Source organism: Ochlerotatus camptorhynchus, unplaced genomic scaffold (assembly GCF_037179485.1).
Source record: "Ochlerotatus camptorhynchus isolate MF236.1 unplaced genomic scaffold, CSIRO-AGI_Acam_v1.1 ptg000036l, whole genome shotgun sequence".
Taxonomy (NCBI): domain Eukaryota; kingdom Metazoa; phylum Arthropoda; class Insecta; order Diptera; family Culicidae; genus Ochlerotatus; species Ochlerotatus camptorhynchus.
In genome coordinates this window covers 116,639-143,660 of record NW_027040527.1, presented here as the reverse complement: position 1 = coordinate 143,660, position 27,022 = coordinate 116,639, and the positions used below count along the sequence as shown (strand labels likewise).

The 27,022-nt window shown below is 40.2% G+C and overlaps 2 protein-coding genes across 2 annotated transcripts in view; one reads left to right on the top strand and one right to left on the bottom strand.

Annotated features, from left to right (window-relative positions):
* The window catches only part of LOC135710422 (transmembrane protein 65), a 620,863-nt gene that overhangs the window by 556,425 nt on the left and 37,416 nt on the right, over nt 1-27,022 (top strand). The window lies entirely within an intron of this gene.
* Nucleotides 17,651-19,755, bottom strand: Ir31a (Ionotropic receptor 31a). Its single transcript, XM_065232126.1, has 9 exons — nt 19,534-19,755; nt 19,325-19,458; nt 19,099-19,269; nt 18,595-19,039; nt 18,480-18,521; nt 18,170-18,337; nt 18,021-18,103; nt 17,815-17,954; nt 17,651-17,742 (listed from the first exon to the last, which is right to left on the bottom strand). The coding sequence occupies exons 1-9, from the start codon at nt 19,753-19,755 to the stop codon at nt 17,651-17,653; spliced, it is 1,497 nt and encodes a 498-aa protein (XP_065088198.1).

Genomic DNA, 27,022 nt, shown 5'->3' with positions numbered 1-27,022 from the left:
TAATCACAAATCCGAATTCATTCTGATAAAACGTTAGTGAATGGTTTTGAAAAAAAAAAACCATGGGGCTCTAGTATCAATTTCATTAATTGACCACTTTTTCGGATGTTCCGAATCCACCGGTAAACCATCCCATGGTCCTAAGGCTAGTTAGTTAGTTATATTTATTATGTTGACTTTCAGCCGAACGCTGGTTCGTCTCCGGCGGTCCTAAGATCAGCTTCATGAATTGAATACATTTACGGATGTTCCGAATCTTCCGGTGGTCCATCCCGTAGTCTTCATTGTACAATTTCCGGTCATAACATTGAATTCGAATCCCGTAGCCCCCAGTGTCCATATTCCGGTCACAAGCCCGAATCCATTCTGATAAGGTATTTATGAGATGGTACAAAAAAACGTGGAGCACGAGGATCAGTTTACTGAAGTGACCACTTTTACGGACTTTCCGAATCTTCTACATGACCATCCCGTAGTCTACGGCGTTCATATTCCGATCACAACCTTGTATTCATTCTGGTAAGATGTTTATCAGTGGTTTCGAAAAAAAAAACACAAGAAACTCCAGGATCAGTTTCATGAATTGACCACTTTTACGGATGTTTTGGATCTACCGGTGAACCATCCCGTGGTTCCCAGGGTTCATATTCCAGTCACAATTTCGAATTCACTCTGATAAGACGTCCAAGAGTGGTTTTGAAAAAACCACGGAGCTCTAGGATCAGTTTCATGAATTTACCACTTTTACGGATGACCGGGATGGTCTCGTAGTCCTAAGCGTCCATATTCCGGTCACAACTCCAAATTCATTAAGATAAAACGTCTATGAGTGGTTTCCAAATATTCGCGGAGCTATAGGATCAATTTCATGAATTGACCACTTCTGCGGATATTCCAGATCCTGTAGTCTCCAGAGTCCAAATTCCAGTCGAAGCACCGAATTATTGTAATAAGACGTCTCTGTACGGTTTTGAAAAAATCACGGAGCTCTAGGATCAGTATCATGAATTGACCACTTTTTTGGATGTTCCGGGTCTCCGGAGGACGATACTTTTGACTTTCTGTGCAAAATTGTTCCAAAAGGATGTCATCTATCTTGTTAATAACTTTTCACCAGGAAGTCATCTCCTCAAATTACCCTACAATAAGTGTTTTTTCCCAATTAGCTCTAATCCCATATACTAAGTGTATTCGTTAATGCCAGTGCCTATAGTGCGGTCCCTATTAACCGTACTATAGGAATCTTGACTGTACTATATCGTTACCACGGTGCAATGTCGATTTCTCCTCCGTTTCTATTTGAACAGATTTGTTCGAAACTTTGACCAAAATTTGCTCGTGAGCACTAGTTCAGAGAAAATAGACAAAAATTGAAAACTTTTATTTTTTACAAAAACGTTTCTATAAAAAAATGAAGGCCTTACGAAAGAAAGATTTTAGAATAAAAAATAAAAATTTAAGCGCTAGAGGGTTAAATTTAACTAACATTATGTCCAACGAGATACCCAAAATATGATAGAGTTGAGCACCTCACGTATTGTTTCAGTGAATTTTTAACAAGGAATGAAAACAATACGTATCCTTCTCAACAAGGTAACTGCACAGCAAAAAATAAATTTTAATGTTACATCCAATAGGATGCACTTTAACCATGTCGCAAATCTCATGTAATTTTTAGCCACAACAATAAACAAATACAGTAAAAGCAGCGTAATGTCAGTTCATGCACTGCATTAATGATAATTTTGTTCTTTTAATATTTTTGCTGTGTATGCTATTCGTATAAAGTTGAACATGCTAAGTTTCAAATAACAGACTTAGAGTGATCATTTTATACGATAGATGAACGAGATGAAAGTATAGAGTTGATAGTTCCGTTAGAGTACGGTAGTGTGAAAATTTTATATAGAGTGTAGGAAGCGAGCAAGGACAACTTTGAGGAAGGTACGAATCGGATTGATCATCTCTCTTTACCAAACTCCCCAGTTGGAGACGGATGGTGAGACGGGGATGTCGTATAAAATGACCACTCTAATGGCGGTAAGCTCCAACTCGGATTAACATTTAATCTCTTCCCTTTTTGGATGATCTGTAAAATGTTTGCTTAGAGTCATGGTGATTACATCTGATGTCGACATCAAAGCAGTCGAACATTCTTGATCGAGATTTATTCCGAGGATAATACCGGTTAGACTTTACCACCTTATAAATCTGTTATTTGAAACTTAGCATCTTCAACACTTAGAATTACTAATTTTACACGTGATGGAATCCATATTTGACATAAAAGATGAGACGTAAGCAAACATGTCATGTTATGTTAAGTGCTCCGAAACTGAAAAGTACGTTTGATTAAGCTATATTTCGTGTCTATTATGACTCCAGTGTTGGAAAAATATCAAAAAATCAAAACTCACCAATGCCCAAGATCACGCTTGATTTTCGTAAACAAAAATCAACAAACAAACAAGTGTGGTTGATTTTACAAGCTGTGATATCGAAGCGCGAAATATCAAGCTAACAAAACTCACCAGCTGTAAATATCAACAAACTGTGGTGAGATTGAGTTTTATGATTTTTCCTTTACACCCGAATGCAACCGAAACTTCCATAACGGCTGGCAGCAGTCGCTTCGTGTCTGCCATCGGTGAAGAGTAAAAAGAGATAGCAAACCATACTTTCTCTTTCTAAGAAAACGATGTGCAATGGAATCATTTTTGTGTCGAGTCAACTCTCAGCTTGATTTTTCCACGTTGTGAATAGTCTTGCAATATCAAAGGAGTTTGTTAAATCAACATGATATTTTGTTCCAATATCACGCGTCATATTGAGAGCGCATGAGAGCGGAAAAATATTATTTGATTGATGATTTTTCCAACGCTGTATGACTCAAATTTATGTCAAAATTGACGCTCGTATATGTCACTCTCAGAACACCTAAATTTACATGATTTTTTCTAAGTGTGTATGTAAAATCGTTAACTTCACGCAGAAGTAATACAAACAAAATAGTTAAAGTACCTATGTATTGGTATGTTGTCAATTGCTTATCAACAGAATACACCTATTCTCACCACACCCCTACAACCCTGCATTCGCTACCTCCTCTGGGACACGCATTCGACCCGATTAAGACGGCGTCTACGTTCGCATTCTACTCGATACGAGACATTGATGAAGCAAAGATCAAGTCAATGTGCAATAATAATGCTCATGGGCCGCCAGTATTTTTTTTTATCTCGCTTGCATCCCATCTGCTCCCATGTGAGTAAGTACTCAGTAGTCCAGTGTGACGATCGATGGCGGTGTGAGGTGCAACGACGACTACCTAATGCGCACGCAATTGCTCAACCATCGAGCTACTCTTCATAAGCCCCGTCCGTTCCGGCGATACCTCCTTAGACCGGGTGCTCCACAATATAATGCGGCGCGGGGTGGAAACGATACGAAAATAATATTGATTCCTCGCCGCATCTCTCGCGCAGTCCTTCGGTCGGCTCGCGATCGCAATGGTTAGGTGGGAATGATCACCAGCGACGAGGATTTTTATCATTATGCGAAGAAAAAAGAAAGAAACTTAGGCTATAAAATATAATAACTTTGGCTACGGCTTTGTACCATTTGTGCTTTAACACTGATCAAATTAATTGATTATGAATAACCATGGAGCGGAGATAAACGACCGGGCGTTCGAGAATTGATGTCCACCACTCTGGCGATGCGCCCAACCGATGATGGTGGGGGAGCTGTCGTTGTCGTCGTCGTCGTCGGTCGTCCGGGATTCAGGAGAAACGAGTGGATCCCATAGTGGGGCAGCTGCTGCTGGCCGTGTGTGCTCCTTTTTGTTCATCTGTTTGCGTATTATGGTAACATTATTAGAAGGAGGTTAAGGAACGCATAAACGGGGGATCCCGTTTTGCTATTAAACGCAGCACCTCGGGAGTTGAAAGATAGTAAACCTACCACGCTAAACTATCGCTCAACTGCGGACAGGGTGATTTGAATAAATTAGTTACTAGATATTTGCAGTTTTGTTCTCGAACAGTGATTGCAGCGTCTTGATAGCAATTTAGTGTCACCTTCAGTGGCTTCATGTGGGTTCAAGTCCTGAGTGAGAACTGAACGATAGCCTTCCGTTCTGGTTTAGATTCCCACCAATCGATAGCATTGAGTTTCGTTTTCGTGGGGCAGATTTTGAACGTTGAGTTAGCGACGCTCACGTGATTGTAATAACATATGCCAGTTCTGGAGAATTATGGGATTCGTAAAAAACGGTTTTTTTATTTCTTGCCATGATTGACAGGTTGAGCTTGACTCAGTTTGTACAAGCAATCAAATTAACGTGAAGTAGGTCGCTAAAGCAACGAAATTTACCAAAACTGTGCTTATGTATCTTATTCTCGGGTATAATATTAAATTTAAGATTTGCTGCTCTCAACTGTGCTGCCTATGATCGCATATCGGTCCCATATGGATTTTCGTCAATTTTAATATAACAACGCTATCCACTATCAATTGGCATCTACTTTCATATTACGTGATAAAAATACGGGCTTTGATCATGAAAAATGTCAAAACAACATCCAGTCAGTTTGTCTTATTAAGTAAATCCTGAAATTCAATCGACTAGAGGTCAAGTTACAGTTCTGCTTTTTGGACCGCCATATTTTTCGCTGATTTAATAAAACATGCTATTGCTATTGTAACTGATTTCAACTTGAAAAAACAAAATTCAATTAATTTACTATGATTTTTCAAACATTTACATGCACACTTAGATTTTTTGCCGAGATGGGCACCACCGAGCAGCTCGGCATTTTATTTTGCTGAAAATTCAGCAAAAAATATGTTTGTAAGCTGAGATCTCGGCAAAATTCCCGTTTGTTAGCTGAATCTCGGCAAGTTTTTCACTGAGAACCAGCAAAATAAAATGCCGAGCTGCTCGGTGGTGCCCATCTCGGCGAAAAAATCTAAGTGTGTGGGAATTGCACTTCGTAACTTCAACTACCATTTTCTCAACGCCTACTTTTTCCATATGGGACTGATATGGTATTATAGGCAGTGTGATATGTGAATACTTTCGCAGTTATTGATTGGAGACTTGTATCGAGGTTTACTAAAAGGCTATAATATCATTTGAAAACAAAAACACATTTTCGATCTAAGGACCGATAGGTTAAGAGTGACTCTTTTCAACGATATCGGACAAAAAATCAGTGTTATACGTTCGTGTGTAACTCATTTATTTTTTCAGCGATGCCTGAACCGATTTTATTGAAACAAGTTTACAAGTATGTGTATGTGTTTAGCTCCTATAGATTCATGAATTTGATCTCAATCGGACATTTAGTTCCGAAGATATAAACAAAAACGTAAAATTTAGATGCCCCCGAGAAAGTGGTCAGACTCTGAAATGTGACACATTTAATCACATGAGAATGCTAAAACAACATCATTGGCGGTCCGTATAAGTGCTCAGAACAATATTGGTCACATGCAAACGTGTTCCTGGGACCCTCGGGGTGATCAGAATTTGAAATGAGTTTAATCCCAACTTGTGAAACATCAAATCAAAAAACAAAAATAATGCTGAAGCCAAGTTTGATTTCCAAGACCACATTGAGCACATAGCATAGCATAGTATAGCATAAACCAGGTTGCACTATTTCGTAGTTGGGGCCTCCCTTAGCTCAGTCGGTAAAGGCGCAGCTACAAAGCAAGACCATGCTGGAGGTTGCTGGGTTCGATTCCCGGTCCGGTCTAGGAATTTTTCGGGTTGGAAAATTGCGATATGCAATAAGCTTGAAATGCGAAGAAGAAGAAGAAGACGAGCTCCAAACTGTTGTTAAGGAGGAGACCCACCTTCATCCGTTGCTGTTAGATAGTAATTTGTGGGTAACCACTACCTCTTACCTAGATACAGGATGAGTCTCCCTCCAACAGACTAGAGCTGTCCTGGCCACGTCCTGGTGGGGATGGGAGAGGAATGTTAGTCCGACACTTACTTAAGAGAGATGCAGAGAACTCTACAACCCCTCATAAGTGTCACGGGAAGGGTGGAATTTCGTTAGTAGGGAGGGAAAGCCATAGGATACGCGTTGCCGGCAATTAAATAAAGCATTTAATATATAAAACCTGTTAATCATTTGTCCGTTTACCGTTGTTGCTGCCAATTACCTACACCTATTATTCGAAACAGTTTTCAGATTTCGGAATTGCGAAACGTTAACTCCTCGATCCTGTTGCTCCTTTGGTCTAAAAATTCGATTGTTCCTAAACATATGCAAAATCTACTCTGATTTAACGGGTTTCTTTTTATTTTTGAATGGTGAAAGGAAAAAGCCCGCCGGAGTGAAAAAAATCCTGATGTTTCTTCTCCCGTAGGCACAAAACCTTCACGTCTTTCCAAGACCACATTGAGCACACCTGACATATTCTAGTTGCCTTCGTGGATGCGGCCAGCATTTGACATGAGTCAAAAGCCATAATTCGACATTCATATGCGTGACACCCGTAGATATTCTGGATACCTTCGAGGACCCGTGCCAGAATCTGACATGAAGCAAAAACCATCATTTAAGAAGGCAAAACTTGATCATTTTCATCTTAGCGCCATTTAATGAGTATATTTTGTCATAGTTCTGAAGGCATTCTATTTTTAAATATTTTTGCGGAAGGAAGCAACACCCTATAGGGTTGGATCTCGTGATATAAACATACCTTACCTTAGCAATCAGACTAAGTCTTTGTAGTCCTCTGCTGTCCAAAGAAGTCGTCTCCAGTCCACTCGATCTGTGGCCATTTTTTTTTTCCTCTGTTCGGGACCTAACACTACTGCGACCAGTAAATTGATCTATTGTAGTATATCCCGTGTCCTTAGTTTAGTGCATGTTGTATTACTCCATCACTATAGAGAAATGATGAAGTATTCGATTTTTTTTACAGTTGCCACTCTTGCATTTATCGTAAGGATCCGACTCTAATTGAAAGGTCCCGCTATTTACACCCTTTGGAGTGTTGAAACACCCTCCAAAGGCGCGTCCCTTTGTCAGTCAAAATTGGATTCCTCAGCAACAAAATCAAGGAATGACACCAATAATGACCATGCATCAGAACCCTAGTCTTAACCACTTCAAACTAGAGAACAACGAATAGAAGATTAGGAATCACATAGATGAAGACTGACTAACTAATTTTTTCCTTGTTTCAAAATCATCCTCGGTGGGCAAAGCCGAGTCTTGTCACAATCAACAAGTCATAAAAAGTAACAAGGACTAAGATGTGTTCCTTGGATTTCTGAAAAATCCTGTTCCCCTAGTTTGAAGTAGTCAGGACTAGGAATCGATGGTAGATCTTACATCCCGTAACGTACCACAAAAAGGTGATTTACCCACGTTACGGGGCCTCCATGGCCATACTTCGCCAGCCTCGTAGTCTTCGTAGGGTCCGCAGGTCGCCTTCTACTTGGTCGATCCACCTTGCCCGCTGCTCGCCTCTATGTCTTGTTTCTATTGGGTTGCTTTCAAGAAACATTTTCACTGGGTCGTCATCTGGCATTCTAACGACGTGCCCAGCCCACCGTAGTCGCCCAATTTTTGAAATGTGGACGATGGATGCTTCTCCCAGCAGCTGGTGCAATTCGTGGTTCATTCGCCTCCTCCACGTTCCGTCATCCATCTGCACTTCACCGTAGATGGTACGCAACACCTTCCATTGGTCCTCCACGAGCATAGTCCAGGTCTCGTGGCCGTAGAGGACCACCGGTCTAATCAGCGTCTTGTAGACAGTCAACTTCGTGCGGCGGCGAATTCTATTCGACCGGAGCGTCCTCCGGAGTCCAAAGTAGGCACAATTCCCTGCTATAATGCGTCTTTGAATTTCTCTGCTGGTATCATTTTCGGCGGTCACCAGTGAGCCCAAATACACGAACTCATCGACCAGCTCGATTTCGTCACCGTCAATCTGAACTCGGGGTTGGAGGCTAACATTGTCTTCCCTAGAACCTCTTCCCTTCATGTATTTTGTCTTCGATGCGTTGATGGCAAGTCCCATCCGCCTAGCTTCAGCCTTCAGTCTGATGTTCGTTTCCGCCATCGTCTCAAAGTTCCGTGCCATAATGTCAATGTCATCGGCGAAGCCAAGAAGCTGGATGGACTTCCTGAAGATCGTGCCACTCGTGTATACCCCAGCTCTTCTGAGCACACCTTCTAACGCGATGTTGAATAGCAGACACGAAAGTTCATCACCTTGCCGTAAACCCCTCCGAGATTCAAAGGGACTCGAGAGTGTCCCCGATACTCGAACAACGCACATCACTCGATCCATCGTCGCTTTGACCAATCGCGTCGGTTTATCCGGAAATCCGTACTCGTGCATAATCTGCCATAGCTGATCTCGATCGATTGTGTCGTATGCGGATTTGAAATCGATGAACAAATGATGTTTGGGCACGTTGTATTCGCGGCATTCCTGCAGAACCTTCCGAATCGCAAAAATTTGGTCCGTGGTAGCGCGGGCACCCATGAATCCCGCCTGGTATTGCCCCACGAACTCTCTTGCAAATGGTGACAGGCGGCGGCATAGAATTTGGGAGAGTACCTTGTAGGCGGCGCTCAGCAGTGTGATCGCGCGGTAGTTGCAGCAATCCAACTTGTAGCCCTCTTTGTAGATTGGGTATACGACACCTTCCATCCACTCCCCCGGTAATATCTCCTCATCCCAGATCTCGGCAATTACCCAGTGTAGCGCTCTAGCCAGTGCTTCACCACCGTATTTTAATAACTTTCTTGGTAGTTGATCTACACTAGTTGCTTTGTTGTTTTTCAGCCGACCGATCTCCTCCTCAAGTTCTTGAAGATCAGGGGCCTGTCGTCTTCTGCACGTGCTCCAAGGTCTGTTGCCGTGCCACTTTCGTTTTCTGCTGCATCACCGTTGAGGTGCTCGTCATAGTACTGCTTCCACTTCTCACCTCGTGAAATAAACATCTCTAACATAAAAACATGCCCCTCCTTTGAGTGATCCGTGTCTCTAAAAAAGGATAACTTAAACAGAAATTCCACAAAAACTATTCTAGAAATCATTTGAAATTTCAGAAATCCATTGAAATTTCGACAAGATACGGCAATTTGAATTTGGGGTCAAATTGACCCCAGGGTACAGACAACGTAAAAATATTTGTTTAAGATTTTCTGGGCGGCTGGTCACTTTTGATTTGACCTTGAGGTCAGATTCCAGCCGACTTTTTTTTTTTTGATTTCTTTGTTGAGGCTCCACCACCATGAACCTCTCTGCTGTTATGTCCTGCCGGGTTCCAATCCAGCGCTTGCTTACAGATTTCGTTTCCATCTCTTGATAGTGTGTGGCCATCCTACACCTCCACCTACGTTCTCAAATTTCTGTTGATATCGGTTACTGATGACACCGACGATGGAGCTCAGCATTCTAGATCCAGTTGTGAGGCCATCAGACACGAATTTTATACCGCAGGTATCGGTTGATGAAGACCTGCAGCTTTTGAGTGGTCTCTGCTGATACACACTACGTCTCGCTGACGTATAACAAGACAGATTTCACGTTTGAATTGAAAATTTGAATGTTGGTACGTTGGCTTATCTGGTTAGATCTCCATACATTTCGTAAACTCGCAAATGCAGCCTTAGGCTTCTAAATTGATTGATGAGCATTTTTTTTTTCCTTTAAATTCTACTACTATTCACTATGTATTTACTTTCACTTCTTCTGTGTCTAGTAATAGCCATTTTGATTCGTGTACCTATGTCGCTCTTGGTACCGCCGTCTGACGCTATCTAGCTGCCAACGCCAAGATATTGGAAACTTTTGAATTCCTCCACTGCTTGCCTCGCTTTACGGTAGCCCACTACGGAAGGGTTGTCCGTGTTGACGATTTGGTCTTGTTGACGCTGATGGTGAGACCCGCCACAGAGGAGCATTCGGCAATCAGAGCGCCGTTGTGCTAATAGCTTAACATCATCTCGTCGATTACGATGAGGAACAGTAGCGACCCACTACCCGGACAAGGCTCCGTTATGCAGAACTCTACATGTGAAAGCCTCGTACTGGGCTTCGCTGAGTTTGACGATTTTATCAGGGACTTCTTTCCATCTCAGGACGTCTGACAGATTTTCGTGGTTGAGTCGGTCGAAAGATTTGTCGTAGTCAATGAATACCAGAAAGAGGGACTCTTGGAATTCATTAATCTGCTCCAAGATTATTCGGAGCGTGACAATATGGTCCACACAAGATCTTGCCTGCTGCCACCGGAGAGTCACGTTGATCTTCTCTTGTATCCGATTCAGTATAACTTTGCACAGAACTTTGAGACCAACACACAGTAACATGACGCCTCGCCAGTAGTCATTAACAGTCAGATACTCCATACTAGAGGCCCTCACTAAGATACCCTGCATCGAGTCAGCTGGAAAAGTCGTGGTGTCCTAGATATTATAGAATAGTTGACCGACCCCAGAGCCTTGTTTGATTCCATACTTTGGATAGCTGCTTCAATCTATTGCAGGGATACGGCCTCGAAGTTAACGTGAGTTTGTGCTTTACCCTTGGCGGATCATGCCGAGATGTTTGATGGCTGTTTTTTTTTTTGTTTTCCTTGATTTGTTTTCCTTCTATCTTGTTTTCCATACTAAGTACCAATGCTACCAACGCCAGAAAGGCTGCTCCCACACTTGGACCCTACTTCCCAGAGTGATCAGAGATTTTATGCCTCAGCCAAAGGCGACGGCGCCGACTGGGATTGAGCTCAGGTCCTTTATGAGAGGTAATCACGCTTACCACACCGACGCCGCTATGTTGATGACCGGTTGGACGTCGAAACTTGAAGAAGTTTTTCGATGTGCTCAAACCAACGTTTCAAATGGTCAGTGGGGTCGGTAAGTAACTGTCCAGTCGCGTCTTTCACTAGCATATTCGGATTCATCCTTGCTTTACTTAGGTAAGATATCGTAGAGGAGGTGGATATTGCCAGTTGTTGCAGCTTTCTCCCTTTCATCAGCCAGAGAGTCTACCCACGCTCGCTTGTCCTGCCTGCAAGAGACGTATTTCGCACCAAATCGTACTACACATCTAGTATTTCAGAACTCCGGTGGAATCACAAAAAAAATAGTAAATTGCATCGACAAATAAAAAAGTTACAGCCTTTCAAAGTAGCCTGGGGGCAAAAAGACCCCAAGATACAGACCAAGGGTGAAACGTTTCACAGAATTATGCGGAAAAGTTTACCAACGAGTTTTATAAAAAGTTTACCTTTTCAAAATTGAAACCCAAAATCGTTGTTGATACTTGTTGAAACATTCACAAGCTCCTCTCGGGAGTCAATAAGCATTCGTAAAGGGTGTCCACGATGAAATTGCCACACTATGAAATTGCTCTAACTTTTTAACCGTTGGGTAGAATTTAATGAAAATTTGGGTGGATTTAGTTCATAGTGCATTATTTACATCCTGCAAGTTTTAAAGTCCTGTGATCAAAACTCGCGGAAATGGAGTCGAAAGAACAGCTCGTGCGTGATAAAATCTTGCGCATTCATCACGAGAACAAGGATCTCTCGCATCGTTCCATCGCTAAAACGTTGGGAATCGCGAATTCCACGGTGTCGCGAGTGATTAAGCGGTTCGAGGAACGGTTGACCACCGATCGGAAGCCCAGAAGTGAAGGAAAAAGTATTCCGTACAACACCAAAAATCACAACCGTGTAGTTGGGGCCTTCAACCGAAATCCGAACGCCTCCGTTAGGGATGTGGCTAAGAAGCTGCACCTAAGCCGAAGTTTTGTCCAGAAGGCCAAAACTATGGCTGGGCTTCGAACGTTCAAGGTACAAAAGGCCCCTAATCGCGACGAGAAGCAGAACAAGTCCGCCAAAACCCGTGCCAGGAAGTTGTACCTCAACATGCTGACGAAAGTTGAATGCTGCATCATGGACGACGAAACATATGTGAAGGCCGACTTCAAACAGATCCCCGGCAACCTGTTTTTCACGGCCAAGGATAAGTTCAGCGTTCCGGAGCATGTCCGCACTCAGAAGATGTCCAAATTTGCGAAGAAATTCCTGGTTTGGCAAGCCATCTGCACGTGCGGGAAGCGGAGTGCACCTTTCGTGACCCAGGACACGATGAACGGACAGGTGTACATAAAAGAGTGCCTCCAGAAGCGGCTGCTTCCTCTCCTGAAGGCCCACAACGTCCCAACAATCTTCTGGCCGGATTTGGCCTCATGCCACTACTCCAAGGACGTGCTGAAGTGGTATGCGGACAATAAGGTCAATTTCGTGCCGAAAATGTTCAACCCTCCCAACACACCGGAGCTCCGCCCCATCGAGAAGTACTGGGCGATTATGAAGCAGCACCTTCTTAAACGACCTAAGGTAGTGAAGTCAGTCGAGGAACTGAAGAAAGTATGGGTTTACATGCAAAAAACGGTTGATTCACAGGTTGTGCAGAATCTTATGGCCGGGGTTAAGGCCAAGGTGCGGGCATTTGCGTATGGACTGTAAATAAAATACGAGTAAAATGGTAAAATGAAGTTTAATAGTTATTTCTCAATCCCTGAAAATTTGATGGCAATCGGATGAAAACTCGAATTTTGCGAATCAATTTTGTGTGTGGCAATTTCATCGTGGACACCCTTTAATAGCGGGTAGTGCAGGATATTGAATATGAAAATTGTTTATAGAAATGTTATAGCCAGGTAAAGGAAAGAGAGTTGATGTTTATCCATATTAAATCTCCATCATACCAAAAATTAATTTTTTCCTTGTTTTACGAGCTGAGCACCAATGCTACCGACGCCAGGGAGGCAGCACCCACACCTGGATCCTACCTATCGACCCATCAACTTATGAACCCGGGACCAACGGCTTTACTTCCCTTCCAAAGGAAGGCGTGATCAGAGATGTTATGCCTCAGAACATCCCGGCGGCGCCGACTGGGATTGAACTTACCATTGCCGCTGCCGCTGCCAAAAGTTCATGATTTTTTTGCAATTTCTGTTAAACCAGTAATTTGACTGATCGGACAACAGGCAGTTTGTTTTTAGATGGAGTTTATGATGTCTATTGATTTTGTCCATTTAATAAGCAAAAGAGATGAAAATTTATCACGTGTCCAAAGTAGCCCCTCTGTGAACATTTCCGACTGCCTATATGCCGAACATTTTCTACAATCATGTTGTTGGATGTTCAGATATTTCTCATAACACACCATAAAGGTTTTCCTATTAGATGTATGAAGGGTGGAACGGTCAAAAATTGGTCAAATATAATAAAGTGCACACTGATAATGTTTCTTTTTGAAGTTCAACGGCTACAAAAAACAGGAATATTATTGTATTAGGCTTCTGACTTTCCAAATTCGAACTGCTGGGCTTTACGTTTCACACCGTCCATCAGATTTTTTACCACTGTTGTCCCAAGTAACAATTTCCAGTTGAAGAAACGTTTTCGTTTTGATTTTGTTCAGCTGCGTGTTGAATAATAATTGCACAATCTGTTCACCATAACTTTTATAAAACCCTTGTTTACACTGGTTTGGAGAACCTATACAACTGCAACACAAAGGTGTTGTCTACACTGAAAATGTATTTTCGTTATTTCTCTGAAAACCGTTTCGTAAAAATGAATATCGTACATACAACACATCTTTGGTAAATGGTATGAAACATTCGTTTTTCCTGTCATCTGGCGCAATGTCAATATTACGCCTTATTCGTATAATATACAAATACATCTTCGTACAATCAAACCAACAACCGCGCTTATTGTCTCCTATAGTGCTGATTGTGTGTTGGAGATGGGATATTTTTTTTAGAAATATTGTCGGTTTGACCAATACATGCAAGCTACCACAATAAATCATCGCGGTGGTTTTATGTTAGAGAAAAAAAATACATGCAAGCAGCAGAAAAAGCAAGAAAAATCGAAGTACCGCTCCATGAGTGCTTCTTATTTGCCTTTATTATTCTGATAGCACAGATAGAGCGATGGATAAAGTACAGATCTAATGATCGCAAGGTTCATGAGTCGAGTCCGGTCTTAGGCCTAATTTTATTTTTTTTTTTTGTCATTTATTCCTTCCAATGATGAAGTTATTTTTACCCATCCTCACTAACACACTCCTCATTTTTCGGTTTCCACAACCAACACTTGTGGCCCGCTGGTTGGGTGTAGCGATAGCGAGTGTGGCAGTGCTAACGAAACTAGCTTCATACAATTTACAAATCCATTTTGTTGCAGAAAACAACGAATAAATTCGTAGAACAAACGAGCGATTTCGTTGTATAAACGAAATTTTATTTTCAGTGTAACGTATTCAGTAAAACGTTTACCCAAAATCAATTTCTTGTTGAAGAAACGCTTCCATTGTGTTTTTATTCAACTGCATGCTGAATAATAACTGTACAATTTGTTTATTACAACTTCTGTAAAACTCTTGTTTACACTGGTTTGGAGAACCTGTTCAACTACAGCATTATATGTATACGCGGTATAGGAGTAGAAGCAACTTTTATACAACGTTTATAGATACATATTTAAACTCAAGCTTTATTATTTTGGTGAAAGCTCTTATACAACGTTTGTAGACACTTCTTGACAGCTGCTTTGAAATTTAGTAGAGATTGAACCTGAGAGGCGTTTGTTACACTCTTTTATGACTCCTAAATAATCACTATACAGCAAGCGGTGAAAGGCGTTTATAGCACTTTTTAATGACTCCTTAATAACCGTTGTGTAAGTACTCACAATCAGGGTTACTTCCACTCACTTGCTATAAAAAAATGTTTTTCGGAATTATGAAATCATGATATAGTATAATACTGATTAGTACTAATAAGTTACAAGAAGAGGTCATGAAGTATATGTTTGACACATAAAGTCTGTCAATATTGCTTTCAGTGCGTCACAATCAGCGATTTTACGACTCGTGAGCGCTCACTCTGAGTGAACGCTCACGAATCATAAGATCGCTAATTGTGACGCTCTCAAAGCGAAATTGACAGGTTTTATGTGTCAAACACATACTTTACTACCTCTTCTTGTTACTTACAAGTACAACATGGCATTATTGCATCTAATGATTGCATAATTACGAATAATATTTTTTTATAGCAAGTGAGTGGAAGCAACCCTGCACAATATTCACAGATTAAAATTGGTTTAACAATTGTCGTGGTACGCCAAAATAATTTCTTGTACAGTTTTTATTAATTTAATTTATTTGTGCACATTGAAAAAATATGTAATTATGCCATAATTCACATTCTGTGATCATGGAGGAGGTAGTAACAAGCATCTGTTTAATCTTTGATTTTGATATTCTTTCAATTAATCTCTCTAATCATTAATTAAGAGAATTTATCTAGAAATGTTAGCGTTGATTATATGATATATGTCTTAAATTAATGTTTGCATTTATTAATAACACCTATATATAATTTACCTCTACTCCACCGAGGGTTTCTCGAAGCAAGATTCGAACTCATGATCCCGGATTGCCAGCCGCTTCTGTTTCCATCTGCTCTATTCTTGAATACATATTTTGATCATATGAGAGAAGTATATAAAGCTCATCTTGAGTGACTTCTCTTGCAGTCGAATAATCATTGCCTTATGGTCATATAAACGTGCCTATCACTTGTGCTATTTTTAGCAACAATATTGTGGTTGGTGGTTGGTCGAACGTAAACAATCATTTAAGAGTGCTTCAAGCAGCTTTTGAAGCTTTTAACCAAATGGAAATACAACTACATTCTTGTACAACTCTGGAAGCTATTATTCAATGTTTGATCAACTCAGGTGTTTTATAAGAGCTTCCAATGGTTTGTTTTGATGCGTTTATTTCATGTTCTATATAGCTCTTGTCAATCAGTTTAACAAAGGTGCTATAAAAGTTATCGTAGGTCTTATAAAGCATATAGTTAAACCGAACGTAAACAATCATTTAAGAGTGCTCCAACAGCTTTTAAAACTTTTAATCAAATGGCAATACAACCATAGAGGTAACTCTAAGACCACTGGGTCCCGAAGAAAATCATTATTATTTTTGGCTCACTCAGTACCAGAACAACGGTCCCAAGCAGTCCCAAGCTATTTCACTCACCCCTGCATGTTCTGCATGAATCCACACACCCCTGATGTTATCTGTCAAACTTTCATAGCGAATCAAAACAAACATAATGTAGTAATAGAATTTCAACTAGAATAGGGTACGTTAATCGTTTGCTTGGGACCAATAGGCTACTAAAGTGGTGAGCCAATTTAAAATCGTTAGTTTCGTATTGATTGTTGATACAACTACATTCTTGTTCAACTGTGGAAGCTATTATTCAACGTTTGATCAACTCAGGTGTTTTATAAGAGCTCTCAATTGTTTGTTGGGGTATCAACCATATTTGATGATGACTGCCAATTTACTTTGAACTGTTTCTCATTTTCAACTTTTTTCTGAGTTTTCATGAAGTTTTGCCTAACGATTGCCCAATATTTTTTATTGGGAGCAGCTCCGGCGATTTTGAAGGGTTTTTGTCCTTGGGTACAAATTGAACGTTGTTGTTGGTATACCATTCCTGAGCCATTTTCCCGTAGTGACAGGAAGCGAAGTCTGACCAATGCAGCACGGAATAACTGTGTTTCTTCAAAAAAGGCAACAGGCGTTTTGCTAACATTCATTTACATAATTATCTTGGTAAACAGTGCCAGTTGTCACGGAAATTCCACTTTTCAGCCCACATGTGCAAATCGCCTGCCAAATCAAGTAATTTTTCGGGAACTTTAACCACTTTTTCTGCTTAAACTTATCTTTAACCTGTCCGGTAGTCGTGTAAAACTCTTCACCTGGGAGCTGCTTGAAATCCTCCTTCACATACTATATGTTTCATCGTCCATTATGTCGCAATCAAACTTGGTCAACAGTGTCGTGTTCAACTTACGTGCTAAGTGTCGCTTTAACCTTGTATGTTGACAGTCCGGCTCGTTTCTTGGTTCTTTGCGCTGTTGTGTGTGTGATATTCCCAGCTTCTTCCCGCCATCTCTGAAGGTGACCGCTTGAAAACGCCGGTCACTTTTCCACCGGTCGCTGCGGCATCCTGTTATCGGTTTCCTTCTGATCAAGGTTTCCTAGCAGTCATCAGACATTCCTCAAACACTTTTATAACGTTTGTCACTGTCGATTTGGTCAATTTCAGCGATTTTGCCGAGTCTGCGTAAAAAAATTGGGATTTTGATTATGCGCGAGCATAATTTTGATACGCTGTTCCCCTTGCTTCGACGCCATTTTGAAAACTAAATAGTAAATGGCAATAACAAACTAGAGGCAACATTCCGTACACACACACCTACAAAATGAGGGGTGTTCAAGTGTTTTAACGACTTTTTGCACGATTAAAAAATATACACCAAATTTTAGGCGACCAATATTTGAGCGTTCCACCCTTTACCACATTCTATTATTATCTACTTTATTTGTTTCATACAAGCTTGTTAAAGTTCACTTACATAAAAAAGAAACCCCGTCCGATGGTATTCAATAGTGTTAATACAGTTCTTATAAGAGAATATCTACAACTAGTTTGTTGGGGGCACATATTTGAGATCAACTATTGCCATTCTGCAAAGTGTTAATTGACTTCAATTGATGAAATTCATGGACTCCCGTTTGAGCACCGAATTATACCACAGCCGTTCGATGAAAAGCAAAATCAGCGATACTCCGAATCCAACTGAAAATGTAAACCGGAAAAATGAAAGTTATAAAACTTCCCCAAAGGCCATGTCCACTGCAGCAGTCCTACCACCCAGCACGGAAAATGCCATTTTAACACTGTACAACTCCACCGGATGTATCCGACTGCCAACCTGGCAAATAGGTTTCTCCGGTCTGTGAATCTTAAGGGTACGCTTAATAAGCCCAACCTCCTGAGCTCGCATCAATCTGGAAAATGTGATTAAACATTATTCGGTTTTCTTATCTGATCCTTCACGGTAATCATTTCCTCACGTGGTTTTGAACAGCTCCGTGTACATGCTTCTTTTTGGCAGTATCATCCCCAACAATTTCAAATCCGAAAACAGACTGACGCCCTTTAAATGCGGAAAAAATATAGGATAAACCAACTGTCAACGACCGTCTGATATATCTTTAATTACCGTGCGTAGCTCGCAAATTTCGTATGCATCAAACTGGTTGGCAATGTCTTGAAACGCCTCGGTCATTTCGCAATGGAACGCGTAGCCACCGTGTTTGAGATATGGCACGGCCGTCAGTACATCCGTGAAGACCGGTATCGTCTGTTTACCCTCACGAGATGGTTGCACCTGTGCCGTTGCAGATCGATATGTTTCACGTCAAGTTGTACATTTGATGGCGCGTTTGCCAGAAGTCGGTGTTGATGGGCGGGGAAAAGTGAGAAAACATATTCAAATTGTGTTTTAATGAGATGCAAAGTGAAAGTGTTACCTTTTTTCTGTACATCTCACGAATAGATGGGTCCTTAGTCTCCTGCAAGAAAACGTTGCGTTAGTGTCTGATTTATGACCTATCAACATCATACAGATGCAAACATGTAACTTACCGTAAACAAGACCTTATGATAACCAATATCCAGAAACGAAAGCTTTAGAGGACTATCCGTGATTTCTTTGATAGTTTGTGGACCTTTTCCAGGTGAACTGAGCAGACTACCGACCACAGATGAGGTGTAGTAATTGTAGAGGAGCAGTGTTAGGAAAAGCAATGAAAATATGATGATTCTTATTGACACCCGATTCGACACTTGGTTGGAGACACCCTGCTGAGCAACGGTTGCAATGATGTCGACAGCGTAAGTTATAAATGAACTGTTTGGCTCATATCTTTTCAATCTCGTAATTATCAAAGATGCAAGCTTCAGAACAAGCAAGACTGCAATTATCGTGACAGCTGATACCATCCAAACCATGTTATCAAACGGCGTGAAAAAACTTCCTGTACCCGATGAATCTCGCAACAGCGGTGTCATACGATACAAAAATCCAGCCCTTAAATAAAATATATTCAGAAATGGGACATTCACACTCCACACATTTGACTAGATTACGAAAATTCCCAGCTGTGATGAATAAAATCAAATTCGGCATGCCGATTAAGTCGTTGGAAAACGCCGGTCGTTGCAACATCTGCTTCGTTCCGAGACAAAATTCCAAGCAAACCCAACCGGTAGCCTGATTTCAGGCGTCCAGCCCAACCTCTAGCGATGCGATATTTGATTCTGAAATCCGTACAAAATTATTAATCCTGAGATTGGGTGCTCTAGAAATACGTACGTGAAATTGTGATATTCACGCAACATACTCAACAACGCATAATGGTACTTGATGAAAAAAACGACACCCTGCTCTCTTCCGGGAGCCGATAATATTCCGTCAACATCGTCGGAGGTAAGGTTATCACGGTCAATCTGAAACCATAGTTTTCTTAGTAGTTTCACTCGCATCTTAATTTAGTATAAACTTCGATCATTTTTTTTTCAAACCACTGTGACGCCCCGCAGACGAAGTCCATTGAAATTCCTTCTCGAATTGAACCGGCTGAACTCGGGAATGATAACCGTGCCTTCATACTTATTCCACTCAGCAAATTTTAGCTGGTAAACATCCTTACACAAATGCTTTCCAGGTGCATATATATCCAGCAAATCGTATGACGTTCCCATACTATCCGCAGCGGGTGCTATCGCTGTAACGTCCGAGTTCATTTGAATTCCATTCAAGTCCCAAATTAGCTTTTCCAACTTTACCGATGAATTATCGTTGGCTATGAACAGCCAGTTGAAGGTCGTATTAAAATATTGATACTCTGAAAACTTCAAACAATCCAACTATGAATTTACCAACTAACAATGATTGATCTGATTTGAACTAACTTTTTGCAAAGCTAAGGGCGCTGATTCGCAGCCATAGTCAAGCACACACGACGTTCGAGCGTATATTGACGGCGGTAAAATATCAGGCGGATGTATGGAATCACTGTTTTCCATGTCCACTATCTTCACAAGCACCTTAATATTGCTTAAAGTGGTGAACATTTTGGGGGCTGAAAGTTTAAGAAACGGTTTCAAAACAACTACCAGCGTAGATCTATGTCACACGAACTTACACTCTGATGGATGACACAGGAAAAATACCACATTTTTTGACTGTTTTAACTTGAGAAAATCTCTGACCAAGTCCACGTTTAAGGACGCAGCACAGCGAGCCACCGAAAGAACGATTAGCACGAACAAGAAATTCATTGTGTATGGTGGGTAATGCAGTGCTTTGCTTTTTACCATAGTTTTTAAAGAATAGTTCTCCGGAAAATTTCACTCTAAATAATTAAGGTGGAGGTTGAGAACGATAGCAAAGTATTTCCAACTAGATGTCAAATATAATTGGTTCAGTAGAAAATTATCAATGGTACTTTACTAAATTCAAGGATAATCAATGTGATTAAATCACTTAGTAGTGAATACATTATCAAACGTGGATTTATCGTTGGGCTTTTTTCTTCTCTTTCTTGTCGTCTTGGAACCTATATGGCCGGAACAAATCTCAAGTTTTTCTTTTGTCACCCCCCCCTCCCCTTCAAAATTTTGGAATATCATAAAGGGGGAAATAAAAAAAATTTCAGTTTATATTTATTTTTCGAGTATCGCTATTTCATTTGGGTATGGATACTCGCTTTGCTAGATCTTATTATGTTGTAGAATATCACCTTGTTCTTTAACAGAATTTTTACATAAATTTGAACTAGACCGGTACGGCATGCCAGGTCTTTGAAATCGAATCAGCCGGTTTCAGTTGTTGAAAACGGATTTTATCGAACTCATTCCTAATCTTTTTTGGCAACTCACTAGGTAAGCCGTCTTCAATCTGATCTTGTTAGTTGCGCACATCTTCGTTTTGTTCCAGTCGGATCACTACCAAGAACCATTCTCATTGGGTCGTTATCCGACATTGTTACGATGGGCCCAGCCCACCATAGTCGCCATATTTTTGCATTCGGTCTAAATTTCTTAACATACAAACCTGCTGCAATGACATTAAATTATTCAATTCTTTTCTACAGTGATTCAACCATTTCCGAGCTAAATTCAATCTTTTCAAAATTGGTTTAATTTTTTTTAGAAGTGAGACCAAATCAGAAACGATTAAGGAAATTCCTAACTGAGGTGCCACTTTTCAAAGTAGATTCAAAACTGAGTCTGAACTTTTCTGCTGAAATGAGTTCAAACTTTCGAATAAGTCATCATCATTTTTCCAACTAAGTCTAAACTTTTCTGCTATGTTATTCAATCCTTTTTAAAGTTTTCAAAGCTTTTCTGAAGTGATTAAACAAATCCTGAATCCAATCTTTAAAGAATTGGTTTCGCATTTTCTGAAGTGTGGCAACATTAGCTGATTTTATCCCTTTCCTAAATGAATCATAGGTTTCCTGCATTGACTCAACTTTTTCCGAACTGTTCTCAACTGCTTTGGCATTTGGCAAAGACACAATCTTGTTTAGGTCTTTTAGTTTTCTAACACTTTTTGAGCTTAAATTTTCCAAATACAGTAACATCTTTTCTGAAGTGGTAGGGAGTCCAAACTTTTATGTTGAGTGATTGAATTTTATTTAATGTTAGTCTGAACTTTCCTGAAATGATTTAACTGACTTTTAGCGTAGATTCCGCTCCTTTAGACCCCTTCCTCGTTCTTGTGAGATTCACATCCTTTGAAAATTAGGCTGAGAAATGGAAGAATGGACCTTCGTATGTTCATACCGGATACTAGATTTTTTTAAGCAAGCACAATTGTTGAGAATACTGGGTTTACATTCACAAAAGTACTATTTTTATAGAAATTTGGGTTTCTTGATCAGCTAAGATGAATGTTGGCTCTGTCCTTTGAAAAACATGGAAGTTTGAATGGAAGTTGCTGAATACCGGAAGAACGAACCTGGTTAATATTCACAAAAGAAGCTATTTTCATAAAAAATGATTTTTCTGTTTTGTCGAACTGAGTTTTGGCTCCTATCTTTGAAAAAATAGACTTGTATTTTATAGAATAGAAGTTGCTGAAACCATACGTGAGGGTTGAATTTCTTCAATTTTTGAGAATATCGAGTTTAAATTCCCAAAGGTACGTATTTTCATAAAAACTTTGGTTTTCTGTTCTGCCAAGTTGAATAGACTTGGATTTTATAGAATGGATCTTGCTGAATCCATACGTGATGATACATTTTTTGAAGCATGCACTTTTTTTTTAGAAAACTAGGTTTGAATTCTCAAAAGTACTCATTTTTATAGAAATTTGGGTTTCTTGTTCAGCCAAGTTGAATTTCAGCTCCTTCGTTTGAATATTACACTTGGATTTTGTTGAATAGACCTACCTGAATCCAAACGTCTATTTAGATTTTTTTGAAGCAAGCACAATTGTTGAGAAAACTGAGTTATATTTCGATAGGGAGGAACTATCATAAACAGAACGTTTTTTATAAGAACTGTTACGTTTGTGGTATTCCGCTTGATGGTTTATCCGGAATTTATCAAAATCAGTTGCTCCTATTTATCTACATTATTACCAATGTTCTTGCTTGAAAGGATACAAAAACTTATGCGCGAAATGTCTTGTTGATAACCCGAGTGTTACATATAATAAAGTCAACATTTGTGGCATTAGTGTAAAAAATCACGGCTTCAAAGAAGTATAATGCTAATGCGAAGGCTAAGAAAAAAGGTTAGCGTTTGAAATACATGGTTTAGATGTAATGTAAAACGAATTTAAAATGTTTTTTTTTTTTGGTTTATTTTTTATTCCTCCCCCCCCCCTTGACTGGTGCGAGCATCGAGTGACAAAAGAAAAACTTGTGATTTGTTCCGGCCTAACTTGTATAGTTCAGAATCATAAGGGCCTAACTGCGATGATCGATTCTCTTCATAGATTTTTTCTCTTTTGCTAATAGCTCGGTTCGATTAGCATTGTTCGGTGTGTATGATGTTTCTTTTGCCAGCTAATACAATCTTTTACCACACTGTATTGAAAACGTTTCGGAAAATTGATTTAAATAACTAGTAGTAACGCAAAGAGAAAATCGATGAAGAGAATCGATCATCGCAGTTAGGTGCTTATGATTCTGAACACTAGATTCAATAACAGAATAAAGCGTATTTCTGAAAATAGCGAGTTTGATTCTTTGTTTGAGACTATGCAGAAATTGTTTTGTATGGTCATTTTTAAGAAGTGTATCGAAATGTATCGATTGGATTGAAATGTTTCGTGCAACAAATACGTATTAAATTGTACGTACGTTTTTTGAGACATTTGAACAACATTCTGGAGGAACTTGTTCCACGTAGACGAAGTAGATCTTATTCGTTCAAGCATCCACTGTGGAAATCTAAGTTACAGCATCTCCGTAACGTTGTGCGTAAAGCTAGAAAACGCTATTTTAGAGCTCGGAATGCTGAGAACCGGATCAATCTACATTCACTCGAAACAGATTACAGCGATTGCCGGACTGCTGCATACCGTAGCTACATCGGACGAATTGAGCTGATCGCGAAGCAAGACCCGTCATCCTTTTGGTCGTTTATACGTAGCCGTAAGCAATCCAATCGTATTCCTGCCGAGATGATTTTGAAGAATTCCTCTGCTGATTCAACACATTAGCTAGCTAATCTTTTAGCCGAATTCTTCGAGAATGTGCACAGTACAACATCGCCGACATTCTCTCCTGACAGTGTTAGGACCTACCATGCATGGATGCCACCTCTAGTTGTCAGCTATAAGTTGTCAGTTGCATAAGTTAGACGTTTCGAAAGGGCCTGGCACTGTCAACATACCGCCATTGTTTTTAAGAGAATGTGCTGGTTCACTGCTGATGCCGCTAACGATTATTCTTAACAAGTCACTCAGTGAAAGTACTTTTCCCGAAGCGTGGAAGTTAGCCTCAATCACCCCGATCTTCAAAGCTGGTAACAATCATGCTGTTGAAAATTACAGAGGTGTTTCGATTTTATGCGGTCTAGCTAAAGTGTTCGAACAATTGGTTCACAAAGCTCTGTATGTCGCCTCCACACCGCTGATATCGGACTTTCAACATGGATTTGTTAAGAAGCGATCTACGACGACGAACCTGATGTCCTACGTACACTTCCTCTCTTCAAAAATCTAGAATCGGCACCAAGTTGATGCCATAAACTTAGATTTCTTGTTAGAGATGAACTAGACTTCGGCTAAAAATCTCTTAAATAAAGAATTTAAAAAAAAAAACAACTAAGATTTCTCGAAGGCGTTTCACAAGGTTCCGGCTGAAATCGAGCCTACTGATTTACGCTGACGATCTGAAAATATACAAAGTGATATCACCGCATCTCGACTACTGTGCTCTTCAGGCCGATGTTGACGAGCTTCTGCTATGGTGCTGTGAGAATAGAATGTAACTTAACAGCAAAAACTGCAAAGTCATTTCGTTTTCTCGCCGACAATCCCGAACAGAGTTTGAATACTCCATCAGCTCAGCGGCTATAGAACGTGTTTAAGCAATACGCGACCTAGGGGTCACTCTGGACAGTAAACTCCGGTTCAACTAGCATGTCAGCATAACTACCGCAAAGGCTTTTGCGGCCCTGGGATTTATTCGTCGCAATACAAGTGGCTTCACCGATATATATGCTCTCAAGGCACTGTACTGTTCAATTGTTTGCAGCATCATGGAATATGCTGTTAGTGTATGGTGTAGGGTTTCCAATTCTTTATTATGGTAGATTAACTGAGAGGTTCATAATCTACGAATACACTTTGTATTAGAGTTGTGCACTGGCTTGCACTCGCGGTTCGACTCCCTTCTCTAGCCATCTCCTCTCTCCAGGGCTGCCAGTAACACCGTCCATCTTATTGTCTGTCGCAAGGTATGTATGTTAGAAAAGAAATAAAGTATATTTAATACAAGGTAAGTATTCAATGAAGAACCATACATATGGTCGCCTTATCATGCATAGCAGATCATCAGAATGGAAAGGGTTCAACGTAGCTTTATACGGTATGCTCTTCGACAACTTCTGTGGAATGATCCAGTAAATCTTCCTGACTATACAAGCCGTTGCAGCCTTATAAACATGGAAACTCTAGCTCACAGACGCACTAAACTTCAGAGGTTATTTGTATCTTGTCAAGGGTAACCTGGATTGCCCTTCACTGCTGCAGAATATTAACTTTTATGCACCTTCTCGACGGCTTCATGAACGAGAATTATTTTTAGTCAGGTATAACAACCCTATTAATAATTGTGTTAGGGCGTTTAACAATGTTAGTGCTGTCTTTGATTTTAATTTGTCGAAGTTTGTATTCAAAAGTAGAATTAGGAACTTAGGTGCGGCTTGGGAAATACCTTTATCTATTATAGTCAAGGGGGTGAACAAAGTCCTTGAGCGCTAATTTTTGCAATGTTTCAGTGCATCGATTTGCCAACATTGAGTGCACTTGAGCACACAATTTTGGCCTATGAATGATCTGAAACTTGCCACAAATGAACGTTCAAGGACTTTGTTTGGGTTCGCAACGAAAGGCTGAAAAGGCGACATTAGGGTTGGCCACAACTATATGGAAAAACGCAAAATTGAGCTCATCAAGCGAGAACAACCCTTATTCCATTTGAGGTCCCAAACAATTGTGCAAAATTTAGGGACAATGGGTTGTAATCCGGTTTTCCACATTGCGTTTGAAATTTGTATGGAAATTAGTATGGGAAAACCCACTTTTTGGCATTTTGATCCCTAAAGACCACAATTTATCTTGAACTATGCAACTAAACAAGTACGAATATATTTCAGGAAGTGCCTAACAACTTTGCCGAAAGATGTACGGTGCAAGAATGCCTCTAAAAATTTATAGTTGTTCAAATATTCTTGGTTTGAATTAAATGCCACAAATATGTTTTTCTGCCAACACTGCCGATGTACCAATGGAAGTCAGATTCCAATCTGAAATAACTTCGAAGTTTCTTATAATGGTATGTGCAGATGAATTGAAACTTTACTTTTATTGATATAAGTGATTAGGTGGACTGGATACAGTAAGCCTCCCCCCTAACAATGCTTATTAGATTGAGCAACTAATGTTGGATAACACATCTGAACATCCCAACTTGACAAGATGAGAAACACCGAAGTTATTGTACTTTGATGATTTACTTCCAATTATATTAGTGAGGGGGCGGGGGTAGAGACACCCCTTGTCTTTGAATAATTCATCTGAACATACCAAATCGATAAGATAAGTTGGGGGCGACCCCGGCGTAGTGGTTAACATCCATACCTCTCACGCCAAAGTCACGAGTTCAAATCTCACCCCCGGACAAGTCACGAATGACCCAAGAGTGTTAAAGTGACTATAACAAAAAAAAAAAAAAAAAAAAGATAAGATAAAAACTTCAAAGTTATTTCAGTTTGAAACTTTACTTCCAATGAGATGGGAGATGGTATAGTAAGCCCTTCTCCCCTCTCCAACTTCGCATATGAGATAGAGCAATTGGGCAAAGGTTTTAGACACTTCCTGGACCATACTTTTTCATGATTATTTGCATGGTTCAAGTAAAATTGTGGTCCTTAGGAATGAAAATGCAAAAAAGTAGTTTTCCCATACTAATTTTCATACAAATTCCATACGGCAATGCAGAATGCACATTTTGCACAGGTTTTTGGTACCCCAAATGGAAGTAAAAAAATATTGTTCTGAAAAAATAATCCTGATGACCCACCCTGCTATATAGGGGAAATGGCTCTAATGTTGGCCTATGGATCTAAGATTGGGCCCATCGCTAAAAATCTGCTATTTATCAATTTTATCTAGATGAACGCGTCATTGGGACGGTACTAATGGATATTTTTGGTCGATATTGAAAATTTAGCGGATTGCTGAATTTATGTATGGGCCCAAATTAGAGGCATTTAGGCCGACATAACCTCCATTTCCCCTATGTATATATATATATCAAAATGTCTT